At 41.8% G+C, this 9,951-nt stretch overlaps 2 protein-coding genes across 2 annotated transcripts; one reads left to right on the top strand and one right to left on the bottom strand.

Moving 5' to 3' along the window:
- The first annotated feature begins 153 nt into the window (after positions 1–153).
- Positions 154–6,919, top strand: LOC133488561 (PRA1 family protein 3-like). The gene is made up of 3 exons (XM_061796559.1): positions 154–414; positions 1,974–2,191; positions 5,826–6,919. The coding sequence occupies exons 1-3, from the start codon at positions 233–235 to the stop codon at positions 5,999–6,001; spliced, it is 576 nt and encodes a 191-aa protein (XP_061652543.1). The 5' UTR covers positions 154–232; the 3' UTR covers positions 6,002–6,919.
- Positions 6,920–7,023: 104 nt separating this feature from the next.
- lmod3 (leiomodin 3 (fetal)) lies at positions 7,024–9,889 on the bottom strand. The gene is made up of 3 exons (XM_061796489.1): positions 9,468–9,889; positions 7,817–9,352; positions 7,024–7,348 (listed from the first exon to the last, which is right to left on the bottom strand). Exons 1-3 carry the CDS (start codon positions 9,750–9,752, stop codon positions 7,301–7,303), a joined length of 1,869 nt encoding a protein of 622 aa, XP_061652473.1. The 5' UTR covers positions 9,753–9,889; the 3' UTR covers positions 7,024–7,300.
- Positions 9,890–9,951: the final 62 nt, after the last annotated feature.

Here is a 9,951-nt window from a genome sequence, read left to right as displayed (position 1 = left end):
ACAGTCGATAAATTAGAAAGTTCTTACTTATTTTCAATGTAAATGCATTGCATTTGAAAGGAACATTGCCCCCACCAACGTGGTCGCCACGTAGGCACGTTTTTCTTTTATTTCAATTAATATCTGTGGTATTGCGGGAGTGATCAGCTGACCTGTCACACACAACCAGCAGCCCAGCAGTTTCTGGTTTCTGAAATGCGTGTTGTGCGTTTCCCGACTTCACGTTGACGTCATGACAGCCAAAATGGAGCTTGCACCGCTCAGAACGTGGGATGATTTCTACCCCGGAACGGAGCGCTTCGGCAAACCAGAGTTCGGAGATGTGGCAAGGTGGAACAACAGAGTGATCAGCAATTTAATGTATTACCAGACGAACTACTTCGCCGCGGCCGTGGTGGTCTTCCTCATCGTTGGGTTAGTAGCAGCTATGACAGGCTAGCTTGCGTGGCTAGTTTAATTAGTATGCATGTTTTTTTTGTTTTGTTTTTTTTAAACCCACGCCCATTATGACCTCAGTGGTTATTCCGAGTTCTGTCAACTCTCCGGAGCTCATGTAATCACTCGCATGCTCTCGCTATTGTGCACATGCCGAGTGTCGGACAGTCACTCGAATATTATAATACAAATAAGTACATATATGTATGTATACCCGTCTAAAATATGGACAGTATACCATAATGCAGTGATTGTAAAACTTTTTTTATACCAAGTACCACCCCAAAAAATACTTGGCCGTCAAAGGCCCAAGTCTTCGTCAAAAACGTGCTAGAGGTTTTATTCCTAAAAAAAAAAAAAAAAAAAAAGTATAATTAATATTTTGGACTATATGCCATGCATTTCCATTGGACGGACTCAGCTAGCTCAGTTTACTTCCGGTCCGTCAGACTACAAAGCAAGATGACTACATTCTTCAACTCAAGACATTCTGAACATTTTGCGCAACAACTGAACAATTTTGCCGGAATTGCCATTTCCTCATCAAATGAAGTGACACGCATGTATGGTAATAAAATTATTTCAGGTCTAGAGTTACTTTGTTTTCATTTGAATATCCATCAATTTTGGGAGAGAGTACAGTGCACCCTGGACTGGTCGCCAGCCAATTGCGGGCACGTAGCCTTTTGACAAACAAAAATTATTAAAATTCCAAACATCAGAAGTGTGAGCCAGACGTGGACATAAAGCAAAGCCAATTTATTTATACAGTGCATTTCAGACACAATGTAACTCAATGTGCTTTACATGATTAAAAGCATTTCAAAACAAAGAAAAGAACAACAACTCATAAACATGTAAAAGAGAAGAATGAAAATATAATTAAAACAGTTTACAGTGCAAGAAAGATCATTTAAAGTGGAAATGCTCTAAAAAGCATGAGAATATAGAAGAATTATTAACCTGGCCTTAGATCTCAGAGCCCTACTGGCTTTATATCCCATTAGCATTTCTTTCATGTATTAAGAACCTAAACCATTTAGAGATTTATAGACCACTAGCAGAACTTTAAAAATCTATTCTAAAACTGACTGGGAGCCAGTCTAGAGACTTGAGAATTGGAGAAATATGTTCTGACCTCTTTGTTCTGGTCAGAACCCGAGCTGCGGCATTCTGAATGAGCTGCAGCTGTTTAATGCACTTTTGTGGTAGTCCAGTCAGAAGACCATTACAATAGTCAAGTCTACTTCAGAGAAAAGCATGGATGAGCGTCTCCTGGTCTGCTTGGAGCATGCAAGCCTTCACTCTGGATAAGGTTTCGGACTTGGTCTTTGGTTTTTAAAGAGAGTGACTCCAGGTATTTACTAACAGCAGTCCTCTTTTCTTTACTGCCAAAAACTGACTGACTATTCCTCAGCATGCTGACATGATTATTCCTTTCCGCTTGCAGCACTGAACCATCTCTGCGTTATTGACCACCAGTACATTGTTTACAAATACTGATCTAAATGGCTAAAATGCTGTTGTCTGTTTTGCAGGTTCCTGAACCCACTTGGCATGTTTCTGGGAGGAACAGTTGTGACTTTGGTATTCATGGGTTCCGTGTGGGCCGGGGAGAATCAAGCCATCATCAAGAACTTCAAGAGGAAGAACCCGACATTGTTCGTCATCTGTGTCATGGTCACCAGTTACTTCCTGCTGTCCCTGTGCGGTGGTGTCATGGTTTTCATCTTTGGCATCACTTTCCCCCTGTTGTGTAAGTCTTGATGTCAACACGTTTTCCTTCTTGCACTTTGCATATAGTAGCTCAATGGTATATTTATTTTCTACTCTACTCAAACTTCATTGGATTCCATGCCTGTTCTCTGCTGTTTATTCTCAGCCCTGTGCCTCAATAGATTTGATTTATTTCAGTAATGTGACTGTATTCTTCAATATTTACCCCCAAATGTACCCTGAAGCTCTTCAACACACTTGACCTTTTCTTTTCTTCTCTTACTTTGGCCTGGAAAAATGTCACACTTCTATTTTGTCCAAGGATGAGCAATAGCAGGCTAAATGATTGATGTTGAGTTTAACTCCCCCAAAATGGCACGTTTGGAAACACAGAAACTCTATTTGTTAGGTTTGTGAAATTAGACACGTTTTACAACCCCAATTCCAATGAAGTTGGGACGTTGTGTTAAACATAAATAAAAACCGAATACAATGATTGGCAAATCATGTTCAACCCATATTTAATTGAATACACTACAAAGACAAGATATTTAATGTTAAAACTGATAAATGTTACTGTTTTTAGCAAATAATCATTAACTTAGAATTTTATGGCTGCAACACGTTCCAAAAAAGCTGGGACAGGTGGCAAAAAAGACTGAGAAAGTTGAGGAATGCTCATCAAACACCTGTTTGGAACATCCCACAGGTGAACAGGCTAATTGGGAACAGGTGGGTGCCATGTTTGGGTATAAAAGGATCTTCCCTGAACTCTTCAGTCATTCACAAGCAAAGACGTACAATTGCAAGGAATTTAGGGATTTTATCATCTACGGTCCATAATATCATCAAAAGGTTCAGAGAATCTGGAGAAATCACTGCATGTAAGCGGCAAGGCCAAAAGCCAACATTGAATGCCCGTGACCTTCGATCCCTCAGGCGCCACTGCATCAAAACCAATATCAATATGTAAAGGATATCACCAATCCATTGTTAGTGCCAATGGCATGGATAACTGTATGTACTGAAAGGTACATACAGGTTTTGGAGAAACATATGCCAAACCACATTCTGTACGTGTTACAATAGCGTGGCTGCGTAGTAAAATAGTACGGATACTGGACTGGCCTGCCTGTAGTCCAAACCTTTTTCCCATTGAAAATGTGTGGGGCATTATGAAGCGTAAAATACAACAACGGAGACCTCGGACTGTTGAAGAGCTGAAGCTGTACATCAAGCAAAAGAATGGGAAAGAATTCCACCTACCAAGCTTCAACAATTCTGTGATTGGCTGGCAACCAGTTCCGGTTGTACCCCGCCTCCTGCCCGATGATAGCTGGGATACATACACACTCCAGCACTCCCGCAACCCTTGTGAGGATGAGCGGCTCAGAAAATTGATGGATGGAAGCTTCAACAATTGGTGTCCTCAGTTCCCAAACGTTTATTGAATATTGTTAAACGAAAAGGTGATGTAACCCAGTGGTAAACATGACCCTGTCCCAGCTTTTTTGGAACGTGTTGCACCCATAAAATTCCAAGTTAATGATTATTTGCTAGTTTATCAAGTTTATCAGTTTGAACATTAAATATATTGTCTTTGTAGTGTATTAAATTAAATATAGGTCAAACATGATTTGCAAATCTTTTTCTGTTTTTATTTGTTTAACACAACGTCCCAACTTCATTGGAATTTGGGTTGTAGTTTAAAGCAATAATATTTAATAATTGTATTAGTAAATGCAACAACTTGAAAAATTGTTGATGGTACACAGAGACATTTATTGAATGTTTTTTAAAGTGTCTCTCATTGCCATGGCAACCCCATCGATCCATCAATCCATTTTTCGTACCGCTTATCCTGATGAGGGTCGCGGGGGCACTGGAGCCTATTCCAGAGTAACCTATTGAATCCTCTATTGTATTGATGGACCAGCCAGGATACCTCTTGTGTTGTGTTGGCACAAGCGTTGGTCCTTTTGTGTGCCATATTTACAAACTTTGCTCCCCACTAAAATAGTCAGACAATGATTCTTTTAAAATGCTGACATGTTTCAATGGATTGACATCTTTAACCTCTTGCCACGTCACTCACATTTGCCTCCTTCTATTGGCTACTAAGAAAATCACTGACTTATATGTAATATAGGCATAAATAATATCTAGGTTACTCTGTGTGTGTGTGTGTGTGTTAACAATACTGTAGCGTCAAAGTAAGACACACTGCAAAACTGTAGGGGGAGCCAAACTAATCCAAGTACCGCATTTTCTTTAATAAGGCGCACCGTATTAAAAGGCGCAGTCTCAGTTACGGGGTCTATTTCTGTTTAACACACACATAAGGCGCACCGTATTATTGGCGCAGGCATGGTAAAACATACGCTAGCTTAAAACATACGGTAGCATACATGCATGCCAGCGTATGTTTTTAAAAAGGCAGCGGGAGCAAAACTGAGTTCGCTTGTACTTTATTGAAGTATTTAACAATGTACTCGCGGAATTTTTTGATCAATCCTCATCCACAAATCCATCAAAGTCCTCATCTTCTGTATCCGAAATGAACAGCTGGGCAAGTTCTCCATCAAACATGCCGGGTTCCCTCTCGTCATTGTCGGAGTCAGTCTCCTTGCCGGGGGGCTGTTCAGCAATGATGCCGACTTTCGCGAAAACTCGGACAACAGTCAAAGCATATACCTTAGCCCAGGCATCCACAATCCGTAAGCGTGTCTCTTCGTAGGTGGGTCCTTAGCCAAACCGATGTTGTTTTGCACAATGCACATACCGGCGCTATATACCTACTGGAGGCGTGCCTTTAGCGTCCTCCTTCACGCGCACCCTTCCCCCATTAACGTCCGCATGCTGTCCTCAGTCACGTCCGCCTTTCCTTTATATAAGCAGCGTGTAGGCAGGAAATGCTCCCAGTCAGTCAAGCAGAGCGCTCATCAAAGTCACAGAGCAACATTTACAGATTTTGGAACTCGGTGCACACATAAGGCGCGCCGCATTATAAGGCGCCCCGTCCATTTTGGAGAAAATTTAAGACTTTTAAGTGCGCCTTATGGTCATGAAAATACGGTAGTATTTACTGCTGCTTTAAGTATGTGGAGACAATACTTGTACATCCTCAACCAAATCTCTTTGGACGTTTGCCTAAATTTCAACAAAAAGCATTTTTTTTGTTTGTTTAGTTGGCCAACACTGGCATACTCGTGTTTCTCATTGAATGTCACTCTGACTCACACAGGGAAGCATAACTGACGTTTAGCAGCAGCTGAACAAGTTTCCAAACCATTCTGACTCACTGCTCAATTAGAACAGAACAGTATTCTCTTATGAAAGATGGCCAGGTTAGGTTTTCCCTCTGTTCTCTTCCTACGTTTGATCGTTAGAGCGTACATTTGAGTTTTAACACGTCGCTGCAGGCAGTCTGATCACGTCCCAGGCGGCCTGCTCACTGCCCCATGTTTACAGATCGCTATGGTTTCTTGATGTGCACACAGCCGCATTTACTGACTGATGTCATGGCTTCGCGATCCACCTCATAGAATAACACCTGCATGTGTGTGTGTGTCTCTCTCTGTCACTTTTTATTTCCAGCAACTAATATCTAGATATGAATATACTTCAGTTTTTAAGTTTTGAAAAAAATATTATTTCCCATTATTGCCGTTTAGTAATCCTCATCCATGCCTCCCTGAGACTGCGCAACATGAAGAACAGACTGGAGAACAAGATGGAAGGTGTTGGAATGAAGAAGACTCCTATGGGCATCATCATGGATCTCTTGGATCAGCAGGAGGAGAGAGTGAACAAAATTCAGGATTTTATCGAAAGCAAATTAAAGCAGTAAGGTTGTAGGAAAGGGATGTCCGCTCCATCATCACGCATGCAAAGAGTAGAATCACATTTGTACTTGTGGCCCTCCGGTCTGCCCTTTTGGTTTTTTAGTACAGATAGATGAACACACTCCTTAACATGTGTACAGCTTTCAATAGTCACAGTTGAAAGACAAATGGCAGCAGCAAAGGTTTCAGTATTCCCAAGTCAAAAGTTTTACAAATACACATCCCCTTGCTAATATTGCACTTCTTAGGGTGGCAAACTGGGTATTTTTTATCCTAGATTTAATTGTGCTACCTTGTTAAAATCATTGCTAGTTTCTATTTCTTACCCATCAGTACAAAACCCAGATTGATTTATTCCATCTTGTCACTTAAGGATCCAACACAAATGTGCGTCTGGTGTACATGTGTTCTCACTCGTAATCCTGATTATAAATAGAACAATTTTTCAGAGAGTGTGACCATGTGCTGAAAGCATAGATGAGCCTGAGTGTATCTCCTCTGATCGCTGCTATGCAATTGAAAAGGAACGGCTCTTTCAGCTTTATTCTACTATGTATATGTTTGCTGTTTGCGTGTGTTATTTCTAATATGTCACGAATACAGTGGTTGTAGGATGCATACAATTATTCATTTAACTGAAATATCTTTATCAGCACTGGATTGGCAACTCATGATGCATATTTAATAAAGCAAATGCTATCTGTAATGTTCCTTTTATACTGCTGACATGTTGGCAAATCTTCCCTGAAGCTTTTCTTATGTGCACCTCGACTGCACAGTTTGTGCATGAAGGCCATTCAGAGAGGTGGAGTGGATGGATGCAATGTTATGTTGTCCTCAATCATACATGTCACATTTTTCCATTCAGCAACCGTGATGGTGTGATCACAGAGCCAAATATTAAACATGGCTGTATAAACCAATTAATGATGCGTTGTTTTTCTTATCACTTTATGAATGTATGCAGTAGTTGGGTCTGTGAGGTTGTTTATAAATTGGCAAATGCAAACCACAAATAATTCAGCATTCAGTAAATATAAGCCTTCTTAGCACAATGTGTGGAAATAAGCATAAAACAGTTGAGCTTCCCGCTGAATAAATGTACATTTGCTCTTTTTTTTCCAGGTGTAAATGAGCGCTTTGTTGCATTTTGATCTAAAAAGCATTCTGCATATTATTGGCTTTTGTGAAAGATTGTGGTGGAAAACAGCCAGCCGCTATGTGTGTGAACGTGGTTCTTTCTCACTGTACAGTTCATTTCCAAAATATAGTACGTGTCAAACACATTACGATAAGTCACTGCCTCAGATGAGACTCGTTTCACTTGATTCCAGGGCTTTAGGGAGCGGCACCTGCAAGGAAAGGAGTCAATTTGTTTCAAACGTTTACGTGGCATTCAATTAAGGTGTCTTGTGACTGCTGGGATGGACTCCACTTCCCTCCGACCCCAAACAGCATAGGATAATGGATGTATACATTCAAAGAGGCATCTGTCGGATGTCACTTGCACCATGGCTAAAGGGGTTTCTTAAGCTAGTTTATATCATGGTGGCTTTTATTAAGCATCTCTAACTTGGTGCCTGTGTCCACTGTGTATCTTGCAGAAGATTCTATTGCAAGTGTAAGGCTTGAATGTAAAGTGTTGGATTTTACCAAACCAGATCTTACTACAAGGACATATTTGCTGTTGGGACCCCCTTCTTAACTGAAATAGACTATGTTGATGAAGATGTTTGAGTCAAAGGAACGCCACCAGTCAATCCTGACTTAATCTAATTATTAAATGTCTGATCTGGATTTGTCACAGCAGTAATACTCACAGATTTAAGATAGGCCACGCTACTCTTCTTGATCTCATTTAGGAGCTCATCACGAGGTGTGGGATCAACCTTAGGTGGCACTCGCCTGCGAGGGACCGGCTTCAAAGTCTTTATCACATCCTTCAGGTTTGCTCTTTCATCCGCTGTGCCCTGTGTGACTGACTCCTTCACTTTCGGAGTCTTCCTCAGTTGGAAACCTGCTCTCTCTTTTCGACTGGCATCCCTGCGGTCCAACTCCAAAAAAGGGTCGCGTTTCTTAGGCGTTTTCTTCAGCCGGACGTCCCTCAATGAGTTCTGGGGCTCAGCACCGGGTTGTCTGGGAATTCTGTTGTGTTTGATCTGCCTTGGGGGCTCTGCTGGTTCTTCGTTTTCTACCTGTTCTTCTTTTGGGGGTATCTTTTTCAGTTCTTTTGGGGGTGTGACAAGCCCATGTTTCTGCAGGAGTTCCAGGGGTGGTATGTACCCCAGCATCTCAAGTAAACCTGGAGGTAGGTTTAGACTGCTCTCGTACATCTGCATCACCTCCCTCTGCTCCTTCAGCTGCTGCTGCTTTTGCTCTTCCTTTCTTAGTTGCCTCTGCTGGTCCAGATTCCTGGTTAACAGATTGGTCACCACCATCCTTGGCCCTGGCTGTTCAAAATGGTATCCCATTTTCAGGAGAGTGTTGTTGGCCTTGAGCAGGCGTGAGATCTCCATCTCGGCATAGTGACCCAGCATGTGTCTTTGGTTGTGAAATCGCAGCTCAGTGAGGGTCTCATTGAATTGTAGGCATCGAATGATGGCAACAATTCCTTTTCCTGTAATGAAGTTGGACTCGATGTTCAGCGTTGTGATGCTGCGATTCTCACGTAACATGTTGGCCAGGTTGAATGCGATGTTTTCATCCACACCCGTGTTTGCGATGCTAAATGTTTTCACGTGTTTGTTCTTCTTCAAGGCATTGACATAGTCCAGGAGCATCTCTTTGGGAATGTTCTCTATGTTGTTGAGGTTTACCTCAGTGACGGAAGAGTTGTTGTTGCGGATCTTGTCAAGTGTCGACTCCAAATTTGTCTCATTTCCTGAAGGTCGAGATGTCATTTTGATATTATTGAGTGCCAGCTTGGGGATTTTTAATTTATTGATTTTTTTCTCCTCTTTCTGCTGGAGTTTGTCATTGGGCTCACTTTTCTTGGCATCATCCGGTAAGTCTAGAGGAGGCAAAGTGTCTGTAATTCTACTTTCCTCTTTCACTTCTGTTGTTCCGTCTTGGTGCCCTGCATTTTCCGTTTCTGTGCTATCAGATTGCGTCTCAGTATTTTCATGTGTAATTGGATTAAGCTCTTTGTCTTTCTCGTGGATCTCTTTGTCTGTTTCATTGCTCTCTTTTACCCCACCAACAATTTCCTCAATTAGTTCTTCAGTTATTTCCCCTTCTCTTGTACCATCTTTGTCCTTGTTCTCAATTACTTGCTCAATCACTTCGTGTACTTCATCATGCCCATCTTCCACAGTGTTGACTTTTTCTTTGTCTTCAGCCTCCTGCCTCAATGTTCTCTGATGACAATAACCAAGGGGACCAACATTGTTACAAGTGTCTTCCCAAGCTCTAGTATTATGTTTGAACTCAAATTATTTGAAATATTTGGCACACAGTCTGGTGGTCTCTTACCTCACTGGGTAGCAGAGTAGCAGGCACTCTTTCTTCCTCAAGCATACGCTTGGATTCCTTCTCCCAGTAGAGGTAGCCGACCAGGGATCTGTGGTCAAAGGTTCCAGTCGGAGGCTTTTCTGTCTGGTCCTTCTGCCTCTGTCCAACTGGAACACTATCATCTGGAGCAATCATAATATCCATTTCACTCTGGAGCTCCTTAAGCTCCTCAGGTGAAAGCGTAGCAAGGAGTTCATCCTCATCAATGTCCTCTTCATTGAGATCCTCATTTTCTCTGTTTGACATGTTTGGGTTCTCAACTCAAATTCTGTCAAAGGATGCTAAATGTTTGTCAGAATACTGACACGGGGCAGAGCAAACTGGCAAGCTTCTGCCTTCAGCTGGAGTTGCTTTGCTCCTGCCTCATGGGGAGTCTAAAATTAAACACTGTGAAGTGCACGGGAGATATTTACAGCAAGACAAGTAGGGGGCGAAAGGCATGCTA

This window comes from Phyllopteryx taeniolatus, chromosome 1 (assembly GCF_024500385.1).
Source record: "Phyllopteryx taeniolatus isolate TA_2022b chromosome 1, UOR_Ptae_1.2, whole genome shotgun sequence".
Classification (NCBI taxonomy): domain Eukaryota; kingdom Metazoa; phylum Chordata; class Actinopteri; order Syngnathiformes; family Syngnathidae; genus Phyllopteryx; species Phyllopteryx taeniolatus.
Note: the sequence above shows the minus strand (reverse complement) of the source record. Positions and strands in the feature narration are given on the sequence as shown.

What these genes read in the sequence shown, in the direction of transcription:
- LOC133488561 (XM_061796559.1), top strand. Translation starts at nt 233, where the DNA reads ATGACAGCCAAAATGGAGCTTGCACCGCTCAGAACGTGGGATGATTTC. An exon ending in GTGGTCTTCCTCATCGTTGG is followed by an intron (nt 415 to 1,973) that starts GTTAGTAGCAGC and finishes TCTGTTTTGCAG; the next exon opens with GTTCCTGAACCCACTTGGCA. An exon ending in CATCACTTTCCCCCTGTTGT is followed by an intron (nt 2,192 to 5,825) that starts GTAAGTCTTGAT and finishes ATTGCCGTTTAG; the next exon opens with TAATCCTCATCCATGCCTCC.
- lmod3 (XM_061796489.1), bottom strand. Translation starts at nt 9,752, where the DNA reads ATGTCAAACAGAGAAAATGAGGATCTCAATGAAGAGGACATTGATGAG. An exon ending in CTACTCTGCTACCCAGTGAG is followed by an intron (nt 9,353 to 9,467) that starts GTAAGAGACCAC and finishes TATTGTCATCAG; the next exon opens with AGAACATTGAGGCAGGAGGC. An exon ending in GCGTGGCCTATCTTAAATCT is followed by an intron (nt 7,349 to 7,816) that starts GTGAGTATTACT and finishes CTTTCCTTGCAG; the next exon opens with GTGCCGCTCCCTAAAGCCCT.